We start from the raw sequence: 19,673 nt of genomic DNA, 5'->3' as shown, positions 1-19,673 counted from the left end.
AACTTCTAATCTTCTCTTTTTGTGGCTTACCTTATGCACTCCACTGATTCGGGTCTTGACTTTAGATCCTGGTCTTTAGCAGCCACTCCAAAATGGATGGGGAACAATCCTCCAAGAATAATGTCTCCCTTCTTCTGTGCTCGTTGGTTTGGCCCATAGGCAGCAGTGTTCCAGGTAAACAGCAAAAGAATCAAACAGCAACTATATAAAGTCATTGTTCCTCCTTTCACCAGGGGGTTATAGGATGTAAAATTGGAAAAGATGATGTAAGAAAGCAGATGTTGTAATGTCTAAGATTTTCCTTTCCTTAATACAGCCCAGAGAGCATTTGGGACACATGTCTGCAGAGAGATAAGCAACAAGGTGGAAGCCACAGTGCTGGTATTTGTCCCTCTGTTTTCTCCATTGTAAAACAGCTATTCAGTGTTCCTTGTTTCTTCATGACCAAAGCATTACAGAGAGCCCATCTTCGAGAACTGAAAAATAAAGACACCAATAGTGATTCTGTGTACACAGCACAGCCCCACGCGCTCAGCATAGTTCTGATTTGACAAAGCAACATCTCATCATGTCCCCACAGGCTGTCTCCAGTCAACAGCCAAGGACATATCCCAACTTTGAAAGAGTGTCAAGCATCCCTGTGATCACAGCCACACCTCCTCAAACAAGTGGCAGAGGTTCTTGTGGATGTCCTCACCTTCTACCACACTCCTGAAGTGGATTACGAAATCCGCCCATGATTCTGCATGACTGTGGTGTCTCGCTTGGAGACCCTGCAAAACTTGTAATCAGACCCCAGTGAGCAGAACACACTGTGGGAGGGTCTTGGATGGGAAAACTGGAAATAAGGAAAAATCAAATGCAGTAAGAATCAAACCTTTTAAGTGAAGGACTATGATAAGATTCTGGTACCCATCCATCTCATCTTTTCTATTGGTCAGTCTTTACTTTCTGTTTTGAACTTATCCTTACTAAAAATGAAACAAAGTCACGAGAAAACTTTTTTATCTAAACTGAGAATGGCTTCCAGGGAACTACCTGAAATCAAGATACTTCTCCACAATTAACTGTGAAGGCTTGAAAAGTTCAGTCATCATACCACTCCAGGCTGAGCTGTGGAGCTTTGAAGTCTGCATCCTGTTGGGATGACAGATATTGCATCCTCTCTGTGCTCAATACATTTTCTCTGCAGTACATCTACAGGCCTGCCAAATTAAGAGCTAACTTAATTATATGAAAATGGCTATGGTTACAAAGGAGGAGAGGAGCACAAAAATTCATAATAAATGTCTCTTCAACCTACTGGGAACAGGTACAAAAGCTAGTAGTAAAAATTTGAAGTTTGCCAATTTTGAGACTAAAAGTCAAGCATATATTGCTAATTCTGAGGATAGCTAATTTCTAGAGCAAGTTATCATCAGTTTTCAAGTGCTGAGAATTTCTTATAAGAACAGCTCATACTGCATTGAATATATCTAGATGGATTTGACCTAGGTCAAAAGAAGAGCTACTGCAGGAAAACATGAAGATCCTCGGGGTTCTTAATGTTTCTTGTTCATAATATAGTAGTAGTAGTAGTAATAAAAAAAAAAAAAAAAATTATTATTATTATGCACTCTGTATGACCATCAAGTGTGTGTGAATATTTCATACAGTTTTGTTAAAATGAAGGTCCAGAAACAGCAGTCAATGGGAAAAGAGAGACAAAACTCGCCTAATTCTGCTGCTGCTGCAGTCAGCACACTTAGCTGGATGTATGTTGCACTTCCCTACCGTGGGTCTGTTTTAAGCTATGCCTTGGTCCCAGCATGTTTATAGGCAGGGACAATCAAATCTTTGGCTGAAGCTCAAAATATGTATAGGCAAACAGTTTTCTAACAGGAAATGTAGAGTCACATTAAAAGATCTTGTTGGAACCTAGCACTGCAGGCTTTGGTGGTTTTTGTTTGTTTGCTTGTGCGTGGGCATTTCATCTCCATCCTCAAAATCTGAAACATGGACATGAAATGCCCAGCTGCTGCTGACACTGTTAGACAGAAAACACCTTGTGGCATTCCTCTAGCAAGCAACTGGAGTTACCTCAGGCTGCTCTAGCAGGGTATAATATATCCTACTGCTTGTTAGTGTGTTGTTTTAACACCTTGACTTCTGGTGTCTTTTACTGAGAAACCTCTGGTATTGACATGTGACCCTTTGACAACAGGATGACCAGAGCCAGGACTAGCAGGTGGCAAATCAGAGCAAAGAGTCAGGGTGTGGAAAACTACCCCTGAGAATTTCGGTTCTCATTTTTTCTCAGTGGGTGGTGGTTCTTGCTTCTTCACTGACCAATAGAAAAGGGAAGGAAATACTTTTCCACTTTTCAACTAGGAAATGTCATCTTCCTCCCTTCACTAATGGATTCAAACAATATGTGAAAAGTATGCCAGACATTTTATATGCTGATGTCCTCCCTGCCTGCCTGAGGCTAATGCTGCCAGTTCCTGCAGGACGCATTACCGAAGTGCAAACAATTGCTGAAGTCAGCTGCGGACTCTTTTAATTCTGCTCTGATTTACAAAGGCCTCCTGCTGTCTGATGCCCCGTGTAAATATTTACAATGATCTACAGAATGGGTATCTGATCTTATGGGAGGAGGAAGACCTGGTCTGGCTGCTGCAGGAGAGCGCTTTACACAATACCTTGACATATTGCTATTGCTCCTGTCCATACAGTCAGGTAGCTGGTGAACACGCAGCAAGCTTGGTGTCGTTTAAAAAAGGACATGAAGGAAAGAGAGGAATTAAAGATGTCTGAAGCAATGGACAGTACATAGAGCCTAAATCAATAAGCAAGAGCTCCTGTGGGCAAAGCAAAAAGGAACAAGCTTGAGCTTTGGCCAGAGGTCCCTTTCTGTAGGAAGCACGAGGCTCTACAGATGCAGTACCTAGAAGCCAGATGTTTGAAGCACGGAGTGGTAATTTCTGATGGTGGTTACAAAGAGATGAGATGGTATGACTGACCGGGACATCTCCTTCTCCTCCTCCTTTCCAGCTGACAAAAGGAGATGGGGGCTATGTGCTCTTAGAGAGGACATAGCACTTAGCACTCAGATGAGGTGGGAAAGAATCAATGATTTCTCACCTGTAGTGGGAAGAGAGTGAGCCTAAGATCACAGCTTGCTCATTTATGACTGTTTTTCCCAGTTTTCAGTTTTTCCTTTAACAACTCTTTCTTTTAGCTTTGAGATTCTTTGCTTATGTAAAAGGAAACAGTTTTCATCATGAATAGACATTGTAATTTAGTTTACTGGGATTCTATGGAGGTGGGTTGAACTTCTAAATAATTAGAAAACTCTCTTTGCCACCAGACAGTACATGGCTGAAGTATTCAATGCAGGAAAAGGGAATTCATATTCTTGCTTCTTTTGCTGAAGCAGAAAAAGTTCAAGGGAAACAGATCCAAACTGGTAAAAAAGGTTAACTCTAAAACAGTATTTACAGAACTTGTACTCCAAGAAGTCATTCAAGCAATTACACACGTAATTAGACAATGAAAACAAATTAATGACATAGGGTAATATTTGGCACCCTCCCTTTGAATAATTTGGAACTAGCTGTTCTCAAGATGGGACAGAGAACAGAAATAATACCACAGGTTCTATCTGTTATGAGATGTACGTGTAAAAATTCCCACTGCAGCAACTGAGGCAATACAGCTCCCTGTAAACTTCTCATTAACATTTACAGCTGTCCATACCTAAATTCTTTCAATAGCTGGGACATTGGGTATCTTCAACTCATTTAATACAACACAAGTCTGTCAACAGTTTTCTAGTACTCTCCATACCTGAGGTTGAAAATATTTGAAGATACTGTTTCTGTGATGAGCAGCTATTTGCTTGCTGCCAGTAACAAGAGCTATTATCCTCTAGTATCATCTTTTGTTGCAGCAAATCTTCCTTCAGTTCTCTTTTTTATAATTAGATTAAGATTATGGGCCTCTTCCTTATTAAAGGAAGAATTGAATTACCTGCTAATACATGCCTTAAGGCATAAAAATGTAGCAAAATACAAGTGGAAATCGTACCGCTAACAAAACAAATTACTGTGCTCCTGCAGTTTTCATCTAGTAAATTAAAAAAGATTATATTAACAAGGAACTACACTTAGAAGGAAGCTTTTTTTTTACTATTTCCTTTGTGAGTAGTTTTATGTATGAGACATTAGTTAGTATTAAAATGTAAATATTTTGATTCTATGCTATTCAGTGCAGAAGACTTATTCTCCAGTATGTGTACTTAGCAAGCATAACTCCATGAAATTTCTTCTGTTAGAAAAAAAAAAGCAACAACATAAAAGTATTCTCATTGCAATGTTTTTAGACAGAATCCTATTTTTATTCTTTCCTTCCCCTGGGGGAATTCCAGGGAATTCCCCATTAAATTATTCTTTAACTAAGCTTCTTTTTTCTTTCTATTTCATCAGACCTTTTGGTTTTGAATTGGAAATACTTGGAAATGACTTGAAAGTGGAAATAAAGTAGCAACTGTGTCGCTTAAACTTCAGTGGAAAAATGTAGTGGCTCTAGGAATAGCAAGACAAAACAGGCAACTACAGGCATGGTAGAAACAGAACTTGGGGGAGAAGAGAAGGCATCTCGGGACAAGCAGGAGTTTACTGCAGTCAGCACTGTTTTGTCAGGAATCATATAGAGAAGACAGAAATATTCAATTTGTTTTTTGTGTGAAAAACTACATGGCACATTCCTGGTATGTATTACTTCTGAAGTACCTCTTCATCGAAAAGGAACTAAGAATGACTTTAAACTGCAGCTGATCAAGTTCGTGTATTGACTGTATGGGAAAGGATCCGACCCTTAGCTCAGGTTGGACTCAACAATACCTGCAACCCTCTAGAGCATTCCAAGAAAGGAGACATGTCAGACTCCCAGGGCAACAAACTCAAACTCCAAGTCTTGCTTCCTCTACATTTACCAATGCAAATGTCTCCTCACATCTAACTTGAATGCTCTCTGTTACAGCTTAAGCCTATTTTCTTACCACAGATGTGTGCCTACTTCATCAAAATCACACCTATTTAGGATTTTAATTACCCATTCACTCTCTTTTTCTTTCTCTTTTTAGAATAAGCAAACTATGTTCATTATTTTGGTAAGAAACAATGCTTTCCTAAACTCAAGATTATTCTTATTTCATTCCTCTGAACTCTGTCCAGTGTATCTCCAAATTTAGTGCAGAGCAGTGCCCAGAAATGAACACAGTGTTCTCATTGGGCCCTTATCAGTGCTGAGCAGAATGGTAGGATTATTCCACGTGCCTTGCAAGCTATAGCTCTGTTTATACATCTCAGCACAGTACTTGTCTTTTTTGAAACAGCATGACACTGTTAACTTATGGTAGATCATCAGCTGAACACACGTCAAAGTTTAATCTACTTATACCCACAAGGCCTTGAAACTTCACAAGAAATTATAATTTTTAAATCCTTTTCCATCCCACTCAAAGCAACAGAAGAACTTGCTAAATTGCATATGACCAGCTGCAAAGCTGCCAATGAGGATCCAAGATGCTCAAGCTCAGCTCAATCTGTTGGGCTTTCAGGACCTCTTTAGTCCAGAGAGCTGGGAAAGACTCCTGGTAATATATCTGTCACAGAATCACAGAATCACAGAATTGCCAGGGTTGGAAGGGACCTCAAGGATCATGAATCTCCAACCCCCCTGCCACATGCAGGGCCACCAACCATCCCACCTAATGCTAGACCAGGCTGCCCAGGGCCCCATCCAATCTGGCCTTGAACACCTCCAGGGACGGGGCATCCACAACCTCTCTGGGCAGCCTGTTCCAGTACCTCACCACTCTCATAGTAAAGAACTTCCCCCTGACATCCAACCTAAATCTCCCTTCCCTCAGCTTAAAACCATTTAACGGGCGCCCCCCTTCCCCGCGCGGTCCCAGTACCACAGACCCCCAGAGACTCTGAGAGTGCCTCACAGGCCTGCCCAGCAAGGCAGCCTGCCCCAAGATGCCTGGATGCCTAGATGTGAGTACAGCCTGTGGGTGAGATATCCCAGAGTTGTAGCATTGGCTGGTCGGGAGGAACCAAGCTGCTCACCCATCAACACTGGGCTCCTGTTGGGCTCAATGGAAAGGCCTGTGAGAACTCCAGCTGTACTTCAGCAAGCTCTGCACGTGTCAGGAGACTGCCTCAGAGCTTCTTGCTTTTGGCAAATCACTGCTTTCTGAAGAAATGCCCTTTTGTCAGAAAATGCTCAAACACTCTCTGCTCGGCTTCTCTATTGAAGTTTCAAAGTTCCTTTATCTTTCTAGAAGGTCCAGCACAACTGAGGCAGAAGCCATGCATCTAAGTAATAATTGCTGTTTGGAGAGCTACACCTTGTGTAATGCATGCGCCAGATTAATTCAGGTTTTTTTGGTGGCTTTTAAATCTGGGATTCATTAAGCCTTATTTAATGGATAGCTATAATTTTTTAAAGTGGCAGAAATGCCTCAGCAGATATCCTGCTGTACCCTGAAATTCTCTTATTAATGCAAAGCAGACAATTAGATCATAGTTAGGCTGAAGCCCTGAGCAACACGCCTGCCTTCAGCAGACCTGGGAAAGGTCTGGATATCTGTTTGAACAGGGGTCAAAGAGGATATGTGTGGTCAAGTTTGTGTCCAGATACTCAAAACTGCTGAAGGAGGTCCCTTCCGTGGAAGAATGGATGATGACAATGAGACACAAAATGTTTTAGCTCTCAGTACAATGTCAGTATGAGAAAAAGTAAATTGTTCATATATGTCACCTGGGAAGGCATTAGCACAGCCTTCTTTCACCAGTTTGGTGCAATCAAAACCAGGCTGCTAGTGCATTCATTCAGAAGAGCTGTATCTGAGCTCACTCTGCAGAATTAGATTATTCTGTCTTTAAAGAAAACAAGTCTTAAGTGAAATTAAAATGCTGCCCATTTAAAAAGTGACAGATTTTACTTCTCCTTAACACAGTGAGATTTTTGTCTTAAAAAGTGGCATGATTCAGAAATGGAATCCCAAATAGTTTGGGGAGTTCAGAGACAAGGTGACTGTAAAGCAAAATTCAGATATAGAGTCATAATTGAATTTCAAAAACACTACCCACACATTTGGCTTCAAATTAAAACCAAAACATGAATGCTGTAAGTTTTAATGAGAGTGAGACTTTAAAAAATCATCAAGACTATCAGCACAGGATCTCTGGGACAATATTTCCATGCCTTTAATTAGCTCACGGAGGTATTATCTGGTATAGATGGAACTTTATTGGCCGGAAGAGGGACACTAATATTCTATTGTATTACTGGAAATACATGTGAAATAAAAAGTTATATCATAGACACACTTGGTATCAGAGAGCTAAGAGGAGGCTCTTATTTCATACAAATCTGCTGTGATACTGAAGAAATTGCTGAAGCTCATAAATAACAAGTTCTGGCCAGGTCAAATGAAAAAAAAACCAACAAACACATATTCTTAGCACAGGGAGGAATAGCCCACAGAAAGAAAGTAGTGTTTAAGTTGGCCATGAAAAAACTAAGCACTTGTCCTAGACCAACATTCTCAATTCTCCAAGATAAACTAAATATAAAAAAATATGTAGTAAACAATGCAATTGTATCACATTTAATTCTGCTACATCCAATATGCCCAGCATTGTGAAGATTGTCCACTAGGTTTAAGCTTATACAGCTTTCCTATCTGTAGCATTATTCATATAACCATTATTCATATCACCAGTTTTCCTTCACCCCTAAACTCAAGTACTGGTGTCCAAATAATAAAGAATGATAAAGGGTGTGGAGTCACACTCTGATCTGTTTTCAGCATTAGTAAATGGCAGAGAGGGAGAAATGTTCCTCGGGTATCACCGTTGCTATTCTTCTCAACAGATCAGTTTCAGAATTAAACTGTTAGAGACTGATGTCTGGGGACATGCAGATACAGAAGAAAGCAGCCAGGATTAATCAGAATACTTTGTTTTAAGCATTCTTAAGTATTAAGTATTGTTCTAAGGAACAAATTTGGTGGCAGCAATGGGAGTCAAAAGAGGATCAGTTCCTGCCCATTGCACAGCCAGGCAAAAACCCAGACCTGCTCTTCAGGCAGCATTTACCATGTGTGGATTTAATGGGGAGATTATGAGGCCTCTGATCTAATTGCCACTTCACCGGCTTATAAAGAGGGCACGATCCCTTGGTCCTGCTGCTGGGACCACATGGCTTTACAGCAGGTGTCAGAACTGCACCCGATTTGGGGATTCACGTAACACTTTTGAAATAACTTGCATACTGGTGGCAGTAGCATGCTCACAGACCCTCAGCAGTGTGATTTAGGTCTTGAGATATGATATCCCTCTGCATAAATAATTCTATGTATTGATGGTGAGAAGCCCAAAAGTGAAACAGTATGGTAACAGAAAATACCTCAGAGAGATATTTTAGGTTTTAGCCGAGAGCATCCAAGCTCAGCTAACACCATTAGATGTTAGCAGGCACACAGATATAAGTGATATCTCAACCAGCTAGTGCCTGGTGCCACACACCATGGCTTCAAGTGATTTCTAGGCTCTAAGGAGTTCCAGGTGCACACCAGCCAACCTCCAGCCTTTTGCGATGCTGCCATAAACCAATCAGCTATTGGTTACCCTGATACATACTGGTAGTTGCATTGGGCCCTCAAGCAATTTCAGATTTAGAAATTCTAGTTACCAAAGAATTCATCTGGTCTGCATCTTAAAGTTGTCCTGTTTTTCCTCTCTGAGACTCTGATCATCTCTTGCTGTGCCATAGTTTATTCACTTGATTGTTTCCTATCTCTCCTGTTAAAAACCTGCCATTTTGTAAATTGTTTAAAGAGAACAAAAATATAACTTAGATATAACACTCACCTAAGAATAAAAGGTAATTTCAATGATTTTTGTCTTCATTTACAGAGGAGATCAGAAGCCTCAGGAGTTACTGTAAGCAGGAGGTAAAATATTTTAGTAAAGCCTATTTTATGATATTGTTTTCTCTAACTTTTAGTTTTCTAAAGATAGTTCCACAAACCATGCTAAAGAATGTGCATTCCAGTGACAGCTTGTTACCCCACCCCATGTTTCTGGGAGGTGGTTAGTCCATCCTGGAGAGATGAAGAAAGCACTGGGGAGTACTTTGCAGAATGAGGACACCACATTCTTGTGGGATGTCACTGGTTGTTGTTTGCAAAGTTTGATTAGTTCAGACTTTTGCCTATAACAATCAAGCATTCAACCAGTGTGCCTTTCAGGGTTGCTTACATTCCTGCATCCCAAATAAGCCTTCCTCCTATATCTAATACAGAAGCTTCGCCAGCAAGTGTCAACCATCTGAATTGCTCTTAATTCCTAATTTGCACGATTAACATTTTTTTCTGGAGCTGTCCTTAGAAGATACAGAAATATAAGTGGGGCACTGTGTTCACAGCCCACACTACAAAAGTTCACCACTGGCATACAGGACAACCCTAAACCTCTAGGTGGGGGTTTGGGGAGTAAATCCCCGCCCCCCCTCTGTAAGGGCAGAGCAAGTCTGAGACCGCTTCACAAGACTGAAAGCGTACTATGGGGCCGGATGGCGTGCATCCCAGGGTTCTGAAGGAGCTGGCTGGAGGGGGTGCCGAGCCGCTCTCCATCATATTTGAAAAGTCGTGGCTGTCAGGCAAGCTCCTGTGTGACTGGAAAAAGGGTCACTTCATTGTCATGTGTAAGGAAGGGAGCAAGGAGGACTTGGGGAACTACAGGTTGGTGAGTCTCACTTCTGCCTGGGAAGATGATGGAGCAGATCCTCCTGGATGACATGCTAGACCATATGAGGAGTGAGCGTGTGATCTGAGAGAGTCAGCATGGCTTCACCAGGGGAAGGTCATGCCTAAGCAATCTGGTGGTCTTCCATGATGGGGTGATGGTAGTGGTGGACAAAGGGAAAGCGACCAACTTGGACTTGTGCAAGGCCTTTGACACGATCCCCCATCACATCCTTATTTCCAAATGGGAGAGATGTGCATTTGATGGGTAGACCATCCGTTGGAAAAGGAATGGGTTGAAATGCCACAGACAAAGGCTGGTGATTGATGGTTCTGTGTCCAGGTGGAGGCCAGTAATGAGCCGTGTCCACCAGGGGACTGTCTTGGGACCGATGATCTTTGACTTCTTTGTCAGTGACATAAATGATGGAATTGAGTGCACCCTCAGCAAGTTTGCTGGTGACACCAAGCTGAGTGGTGTGGTTGACACAATGGAAGGAAGGGATGCCATTCAGAGGGACCTCAACAAAATTGGAAGGTGGGCCTGGGTGAATCTAATGAGGTTCAAAACAGCAAAGTGCAAGGTTTTGTGCTTGAGCCGGAGGAATCCCAGGCATCTATACAGACTAGGAGGAGCAATCCTTGAGAGTAGCCCTGCAGAGAAGGAGCTGGGGGGTCCTGGTGGATGAAAAACTGAACATGAGCTAGCATGGCAGCTCGGAAAGCAAATGATATCCTGGACTCCATCAGAAGAGGGGAGGGAGATGATTGTCCCTCTCTACTCTGCCCTTGGTGAGGCCCCATCTGGAGCACTGCATCCAGGTCTGGGGTGCCCAATATGAGAAAGACAGGAAGATGTTAGAGAGAGACCAGAGGAGGGCCACAAAGATGTTTAGAGGGCTGGAGCACCTCCCCCATGAAGACAGGCTGAGGGAGCTGGGCTTGTTCAGCTAGGAGGAAAGAAGGCTGTGGGGTGACCTCCTTGTGGCCTTCCAGTGCCTCAAGGAAGCCTACAAACAGGAGGAGAGTCAACTCTTTGAGAGGGTAGATAACAGCAGGACAAATGGTTTTAAATTGAGGGAGAAAAGATTTAGGTTGGATGTCAGGCGGAACTTTACTAAGAGAGTGGTGAGGTGCTGGAACAGGCTGTCCAGAGAGGTTGTGGATGCTCCATCCCTGGAGGTGATCAAAGCCAGGTTGGAAGGGGCCGTGGACAGCCTGGTCTATTATTAGATATGAAGGTTGTCAGCTCTGCCTGAGACAGGGGGTTTGAGATTCATGATCCTTGAGGGCCCTTCCAACCAAGCCGTTTTATGATTCTATGAACCCCACAAAGGTAACTGGTTTCTCCATATTTCCCAGCTCTTGGACTATCTTCTTCCGCTCCTGCAAGAGACATCTCCAGGGTTGAGAAGAGAGCTTCATCTCTCTAGCACAGTCATTCTTTCTTGCTAGTCACAGAATCATAGAATCACTCAGATTGGAAAAGGCCTGAAAGATCATCTAATCCAACCATGACCTAACCATACTATCCTAACTAACAACCCTCCACTAAATCACGTTCCTGAGCACCACATCCAAACAGCTTTTAAACACATCCAGGAATGGTGACTCAACCACTTCCCTGGGGAGCCTATTCCAGTGCTTAACAACCTGTTCTGTAAAGAAGTGTTTTCTAATATCCAACCTAAACTTACCCTGGTGCAACTTGAGGCCATTTCCCCTTGTCCTGTCGCCTGTCACCAGTGAGAATATACCAACTCCACCCATTAAAACAGTTATGTTATGCACTTTGCATCAAGGCATTTCTGCAAATGAAAAGGTGCTTCGGCTCAAGTCTTGCATATCAACAAATGCCAATAAAAGAACATAATTTCTGAAATTGTGCTCCTTTTGTCTTAAAGAGAATAAGTAAGCACTATCCTTGTTAACAAGTTTTGGATGCTCAATGCTTTTTTTCTCCTGCCTTTCTTCTGCTTAGAAAGAATGACTGGTCACAAGGATCAAGCCATTTTAAACAGTTTCCTTTCTATGCTATGTCATGAGGAAGGAAGGAACTGGAGAAAAGTGGGGGAAATGCAAAGGTGCTCAGCTGTCTGTATGTACTTAAAATAACAAAACGTCGTGCAGTGTCATCCAAAAGAGATCTCACGCTTTCTGACCAGTGTATGATATCCTGGTTGGCAATCTGAAATGTCAGACATCATAGAATAATAGAAAAGAATACTAGAAGAAGAAAAACCACAAGTTTCTGTATTTTTCTGAGCTAATCAACCAGCTTTTGATCATTCTTTCACAAAATAACAGGAGCCAATAAACTCTGATTGTGTAAATAAATACAAGAAGAATATGGGTTGTATCAGCAAAATTCTTTCCAAAACCTTCTGTGATACATTGATATTGGTTGCAAGCCACTAGAAATATCAGTGTATGAAGTGCAGCTTTTAAATACAGTATGGTGACTGATTTCTGATAACAAAGTGGTATGGCTTTGGCTTTGTTAAAAGTGGTGTTTTCCCAGAGGTGGTACAAGCAGGGGTCCTTGACCTGACACCTACTTCATTCTCCTGGCTGGGAAGCCTTTGTGCCAATTGCTTTCTTTGTCCAGGGCTTCCCAGGGCAGAAATTATTTCAGAATTTTGTTGCTTCTGCTATGTCACACTGACAAATATCATATAAAATGTCAAACTGACTACCAGCTGTATCAAGTTCAAGTCAGATTTTCCTTTAGAAAAAAAATCAGATCTGAGAGCTATTTCCTATTGAACTTTATCCATTTGCTTGCAATGAAAAAACATATTTTGCCTTGTAATTTCCTTCAATTTTGTCTGTTTGGTTTTTTTAAAATTGTTTTTTAAATTTCTGAATCTGAAGCAAAACACTTTGATTCCATTTTTTTTCTCCAGCAGAATTCTCAGTAAACCAAACAGTAAGGACAACTGTAAGTCTAAGCCAATTTCAACATAAATCCAATTCAGAAAGAACACTTAAGTATATGCTCAACTTTAGTGCAATTGGCTCTAATGAAATTTAGCAGATTCTAAAAGCTTATCGTGTATTTCAGTGCTTTGCTGAATCAGAAGCTAAAGCAGCCCCTGGCTGGCTGCTTCATTCTCATTTGTACTCGTATTAAAAACAAATAAACACTTTCTTTTTGTTGGATGGTTTAATTTTTCATTGTCCAGCATGACTCACTAATAAATCCTTTTAGATTTTTTTGAGCTTTTTTCCCCCCCCTACATTTTCTTTCACATTTCAAATTCTCAACTGTGCCAGGATATATTTTTTAATCTCAATTTCTCCATTGTCTATTTTCTCCTCTTTATGATTTTCTCAACAGAATAATTATACCTTTATCATCTTCCTTCTCTTTCCTTCTGTTCTTGCCCATTTTCTTTTGGCTGTCTGCTATGTGTAACCTCTGTCTGTTAGAGATGCAATGGTGAATAGGAACCAAGTAGGTTCCCAGAAAAGGAAAGTAAGTTCAACACACAGAGAGGTTTTTTCTTGAACTCAGAAGAAATTCTGGGCTCTAACAAGGACAGAAGTTCTGCTGAACACATGAAAATCACTAAATATAGATTAGAAGAAGGCAGAGAAGAAAATCAAGAGTAAAAATGCAGGCATGAGGGGAGGTAAGTGGCACAGAGAGGCCTACATCCTGCTCTAGTCCTACAGGGAGAGGACAGTAGTTTTTGCTGACGCTTCCCCGCAGTGTTAGCTTGTGGTAGCATGTCTCATGAGAGCACAGGGTGGAATACAATACTGTACACCATACACTGATCCCTGAATAGGACCAACGACCCTTATTTTGCTGTGCAACGCTCTGGAAGATCAATGTGATATGCAAGGACTTGTTTATCATCTACTTCTGTATTATTCACCTAAGAAATGCTGGCTGAGCCCATGGGGCTGTACTTCCCTGCTAAAGATGTAGATGAGATGATAGCACAGACCCATGACTTGCAGCTAGTACTGGCAGTAGCAAAGCCAAAGCAGGAACGTACAAGCACTTCACACAGCTCTCCCCTGTTGCTCCACCTTCCCTATGCAGAAATGCATCATATTATTTACAAGTTTATATGAAGCCAACTTTGCATGGTTATTTTGGAAAACAAGGAGGACTAATTCAAACTTTTTTTTTCTTCTCAGTAATTCAATGTAGATTCTTTACGGAAAACAGGTATCTTTTTTCCCCCCTGTAATTAATGAGGATTGTAGAAATTGCCATCTGTACTCAAAGCAGAATTCGAAGTGTGTAATATCATTTGGTATGAGATCCTGACTCTGGAAGTACCCAGTGATAACTGCCTCAACAACACTGTGTTAAATAATTGTAGCATTAATGTCTTAGGCAACACTTCTAGATCCACTAGCTGGTTAATGACCTATGCAATTTTGTGAAAATCATCCCTAAAAATCAACCTTAGAACAAAATAATCAACATATTAAAGTTATTGAAGCTCATTTCTCTGCACAACTGAGAGACACACATCCCTGCGAACAAAATATTTATCCCTATGTGATATTTCCCTATTGGAAATTCCCTATCACACAGTTTCATAAGATATCACAATCTCAGCTGTGATTTTTTAATTGCAGAGGTCATAAGGAGCTCTGAAGTCATTATGACAGATTGTGAGCCTTCCCCTCAGCTTTTTCCTGCAAATTTTGGCATCTTAGCTCAAACTACCACGAAGGTGAAATTAACTAAATGAGCTAGATTTGAGACTGAAGCAGATTAGGAGCACAGTTCTTGCTATGAAGACTGCAGAGGTGAAGAACATGCTGATGTGGAAGTAACATCTCAGACTTCTGCAGGTAGATCCAGAAGAACATGTCCAATAATGCTTAAGGGATTTTTTGGACTATATTTATCTCAACAGATCTATCACACTTTCAAATCAAAAGAGGCTGGGAAGACTACCTTTCTCACTTTGGGATTAATTCAGCTGGTGAATTCAGTACCATATCTGATTCTACTACTATATTCTGCAATAAGTTTTATATGATTTAGCTGGTAACTAAGGTATTGCTCAGTGTGAGAGCAGAAGAACTGAGGTGAAGATATTCATCTAAAATAATCTGCATTCTGAGCAAAGGCCTTTATTCACTCTTCGTTGTACAAAAATGGAGTGCATAAAAGTGCAAGCACTCATTTTCTTTCAGTACACAAAAACCGAAGTGTTTAAAAAGTTATAAGACAGAAAATTATCATTCCTTCTGTCAGAGCTCCTCCTTGAAACACAGCAGGGGATCCCAAGCTTGTCTTTTTGAGCTGGGCTTTGCATTTCTTGTCTTTCTAAATTGAGCCCTTCTTCTTGTGTTAGACATATAAGTTTTCCCAGTTTGCATCAAAAGAAATAATGGCAAGAGTTATCAGAGGTTCAGGGCAGAACAGATGAACCTCTGCACCACTTCCATGTGAAGAGAGAAGAGTCTCCATCATGGCACCAGGGAACATCCACTATCAGCACGGTGCAATAATACCCACTTAGAATCATAGAATCACCAGGGTTGCAAAAGGCCTCCAAGATCATATAGTCCAACTGTCCACCTATCACCAATATTTTGCACTAAACCATGTCCCTCAGTACAACAGCTACATGTTTCTTGAACACTTCCAGGGACAGTGACTCAACCACGTCCCTGGGCAGCCCACTCCAGTGCCTGACCACTCTTTCAGAGAAGAAGCATTTCCTAACACCCAACCTGAATCTCCCCTGGCGCAACTTGAGGCCATTCCCTCTAGTCCTACTGCTAGTTACATGGGAGAGGAGGCTGACCTTGATCCTCTATGAATCCCCAATGAACACAGCTGTATCACTCAACCACAGCAATGCAGCCCCTAGTTAGCACTGTGCCTTTTAAAAGTCAGGTGAAAAACAGGTAGAATTTACAACTGACTTCCTCCCTCCCCGCCTTATTCTGAAGGTGATCTTTCTGGAACACAGAAACAGCCGGGGTCACACTCCAGTGAGCCCCATCACCTCACCTACCTGCCAACTCTGCAGCTCTACGCGCTTCATCTCCGGGATGACGGTGTGACTTTTGAAGGCTCCATGCCTCATTTAGCCCTGGTAATGGCCTAATTGGGTTGGAAAAATGCAGGAGCAGGACCGTGATAAAAAACAGCTCTGCTGTGCTTATTTAAGCAAGCGGAAAAAGAAAAGAGAAGAATAGAAAAGAAAAAAAAAATCCACACATTTCCTACTTTGAATAGGTATTTGTGCGTATATCTTTGTTTATAATAAGGAATTATGCTGACTGGTGGCGTTGCTGTCAGGATTAAGAAGGCAAATGAAGGTACGCTGGGAGAAGGCCAGACTTAAACAGACATTTCTCTTCCAGCGTGGTTTCTGTGGGTGCGAGCCCTCTATCCACGGAGCTTCACTCTATCCCTGAATGGATCTCAGAGTAAATGAGTACATTCATTAGCTATCTGAGAAAGGAAACAAGACAATCCTGTTGACAGGAGTTGTTGTGCTAGGTACAGACTCCTTTGCCAGCTTATGGCATAAACCAGATGCTTATTCACCATTTCTTGACCATACTTTCCCCTTACCTGGGAGGGTTTTTGCTTCCTACAAAAGGAGAACCATCCCACTCAGTCTTGAGCTGCTCCTATAATCATTTGTCTAGAAACCCTAAAAGAAGGAAATGCTATCTTTGCCTTCTGGAAATCTCAAAAAAAAAAAAGAACTGGAGGGAGGCAAGAGAAGCAGCCCATTTTTAAGTTTTGAAAGGTACCTCACCTGTTCATCAAAGGAACTGTTCTTCAGCATCAACACAAGTACAAGAGCAGGGAATTAACTGTGCTTCCTGTCACCTGAAGATAAACCCAAAATATGCTTTGTAGCAAAAAGGGCAGCCTTCCTATCTGATCACTTTATCATGGACTCTTCTGATCCCTAGCAAAACCCCAGGTATTTAACTGGCTTTTTTCTCCTCCTTTTTCTCTCTTGAGGGAGATGTTTTTTCTGCATCAAATTGGAGCCCACAATGCTTGTATAGCATGGAAGCTATGTTTGCCACTGTGTACAGGACAACCTGTATCCATTTTGCCTCTCTTACTTGGGCACTGGTTAAAATACAGCGTCCTACTCTGCATTTGGTCAACAGATGTTTGGCTCCAGCAGCTCCAGAAGACCTTGCTGTAAATCAGAATACATATTCATTGATGATATTTTGAAAATGAGAATGATTGCTGGTGCTCTTTACAGTACTGCCCTATAAATATCCAACAGCAAACAGCATAGAGCAAGAATGAGCAACTGGTTGGACAAAACCAAACCAAACAAACAAACAAAAAAAAAAAAACCCAAAGAATTTTCAGGTGACTCCTCATGCTTCCTTTTGGAGTTCTGCTGGAATCATTCCTAATGACATTCTACTTTTCTCCTGAGTTAAAGTTTTCCTTCTTATTGTGATTTGCTTGCTAACTTGAAATAAACTTTGTCATGAGGGATGTGTTCCGGTTAAGAAGCATGTGCTGAACCTTTCATGTGAGCAGTAACAAAATGACTGTTTCATTTCCCAAGGCTCCCGTGGTAATACAGACTCTCCTCTATAGAAGCTGGAATAGCTCAGCCACAGCCAAGAAGATTTAACTGCTTGCCTTGAACTGGCAACTGCCTAGGTATTAATAATGGTGATATGGTCACAGTCACCTTGTGCAAGCAGAATGTGGCATCAATCAGTAACAGGCTGTTTCCAAAACACAGAATTGCAGCTTTAAACAGAACAAACTTCCAATGTTTAGAACAACTGTTAGCCCGATTGACTGGTAATGCAAAATCAAATGGGAAATATAAAATAAAGTGTTAAACCTATCCAATCACAGGGAAAATTGTGCTTATAAGCACAAAAATATTTATACTGAAACAGAAACTGTCTAGGCTAGAAGATGGCAATAAAGAAATAAAACAGTAAAATTCACTTATTTGCAGCATGACAGAAATGGGAAAGTAAGTGTTAAAATAAAATATACAGGGAACTAACGAGGGAACTTAATAAAATGAAGGAAATACTAATAGTTAATAGGGATAAAGAGAGAAAAAGGATATTTTTATAAATATTAGGACTGGCCACGAGCCCACTGCTAGATGTGGATGATAAAACTGTAAATAACAATCCAAAAAAAGGAGGAAATACCCAATAAACATTTTGTCCTTTGCACAACATTTTGTCCTTGGAATAAAGCTGGAGAATTTATCATCCCATATTACATCAGCACAACAAAATTCACTGTAGGTAATAAAAAGAGATGTGAGAAGAGATCTGCTAAAATTAAATGTTTTCAAATCAACAGGCCTGGAGACTTACATAAACTGAATGAGGAGTTCTTCGAACCACTGGTGTTGATACTCAACATCTAATGGAAAACGGGGAAAATTCCAAAGGGCTGGAGAACTGCAAATGAATCTAGGTATTAAATAACTACTAAAGAAGAGCCTAGGAAATATTAGGCACTGTACCTCAATATCAATGTGAATACAGTAAAGAAGAGAGTTATGTTAGCACTCTTTCTAAAAGCAAATAAGGATAAAATTAAATTAATGTGAATCATCTTTTAACACACACACACACAGCAACCCACTGTTCTTACTGTGATAAACTAACTTATAAAGGCAACTGTGAGTACCACATGGGTTTCTCCAAAACATAGGAATGTACAGATTTGAAAACTGCAGTTAATGGAGAGATTCAAAACTAATTTATGAAGGCAGCTCAAAGGTTTTGTTAAAGGGCTTATATCAGTGACTGGGGTAATTTATCAAGAGATCACTTGGGAATCAGTCTCATTCTGAACCTACTTGATACTGGTGTCTAGATAGTCAAATAAAAGTGGTTTTGTTAAAAATTAAGAAGACAAAAGCTAGCATAGCAGTGCTAGCTAGCAATTTAATATTGAAATATATTAAATGTATAATATATAAATGATCACTAATATTGAAACATGTGCACTACAACTCTACCGTTGTGACCAATGGTTTCCTGTATGTGCTCAATATGCTCGTCTTTCTGGTAGCTCTTCATTGAGATGAACACTACAGCCACATCTCATGTTTCAAGGCTTCTGTTGACAGCCTGCGGGAGGTAGAGCACAGCTCTTTTTTCTGATGCCCAATTTACCCACACACTCTAGGATGCTTGAGGGAAGACAAAGCTTCCTTGATAGGCAGCAGCCAGACTGGGACCTTGGAAAAGTTGCACCAATGTCCTGCTAGGACACAAAGGATCTTTTTTTTTCTGAAGTGCGTGTGTTGGTCTATCTTGCACACATGCTGAGGGTCAAATTTAAAGTCAGATATGGAATTAGGAAGGAATTTTCCATCCCACAAAGGCTGGCGAGAGTTCCAAGTGCAGCTAAGTCCTTGTTTTCTTTTCTATCTCTGTAGACTTGCACAGAGATGCAAACAACAAATCTAAACACAGAGATTTGATAGATTTATAAGATCTTCAAAAAATAAGACATTTTTTCAAGGGACGCAATCACAGCCTTCTTATGATTACATGTGAGGCAAAGGACATGCCTCATATTTGGGTAGAGGAAAGGGACATGTGATGCTGTATGTCTCATGACAGCTTTGCTGCAAGCTCTCCAGAGTGTAACACGATTCTGAAACACAGATAATGTGTGTGTCACAGATGTGTCACTGTCATGAAAACAGAAAAATGGAGACTAGATTATGCTGCAGCTTATCTATACTTTATCTGTTGAGGAATTAGCTCTCTTCTCAGCAGAACTGTCCCATTTCAGCTATTTAGGCAGCCAACTCAGAGTACATTGAACAGATTTGTTGTTGTTGTTGTTTTTAAAGAAAAACAGCAAAAAAACCTACCACTAGTTTTAATTGTAACTACTGGT

At 40.9% G+C, this 19,673-nt stretch overlaps 1 protein-coding gene across 2 annotated transcripts in view; it reads right to left on the bottom strand.

The window, feature by feature from the left end:
• CASR (calcium sensing receptor) overlaps window positions 1-19,673 on the bottom strand; it is a 70,060-nt gene that overhangs the window by 34,153 nt on the left and 16,234 nt on the right. Inside the window, exon 2 of one of the 2 annotated variants that reach the window (XM_090148722.1) lies at window positions 31-476. In XM_090148722.1, the coding sequence (XP_090004848.1) occupies window positions 31-215 (185 nt within the window). In that variant the 5' untranslated portion in view covers window positions 216-476. Of the gene's footprint in view, window positions 1-30; window positions 477-19,673 lie in introns of those variants that run through there. The other variant, XM_090148729.1, reaches the window with a different exon arrangement.

This window comes from Phasianus colchicus, chromosome 1 (genome assembly GCF_987193195.1).
Source record: "Phasianus colchicus chromosome 1, bPhaCol1.hap1.1, whole genome shotgun sequence".
In the NCBI taxonomy this organism is placed as follows: Eukaryota; Metazoa; Chordata; class Aves; order Galliformes; family Phasianidae; genus Phasianus; species Phasianus colchicus.
The sequence above is the reverse complement of the archived record's forward strand: the minus strand, read 5'-3'. Positions and strand labels throughout refer to the sequence as shown.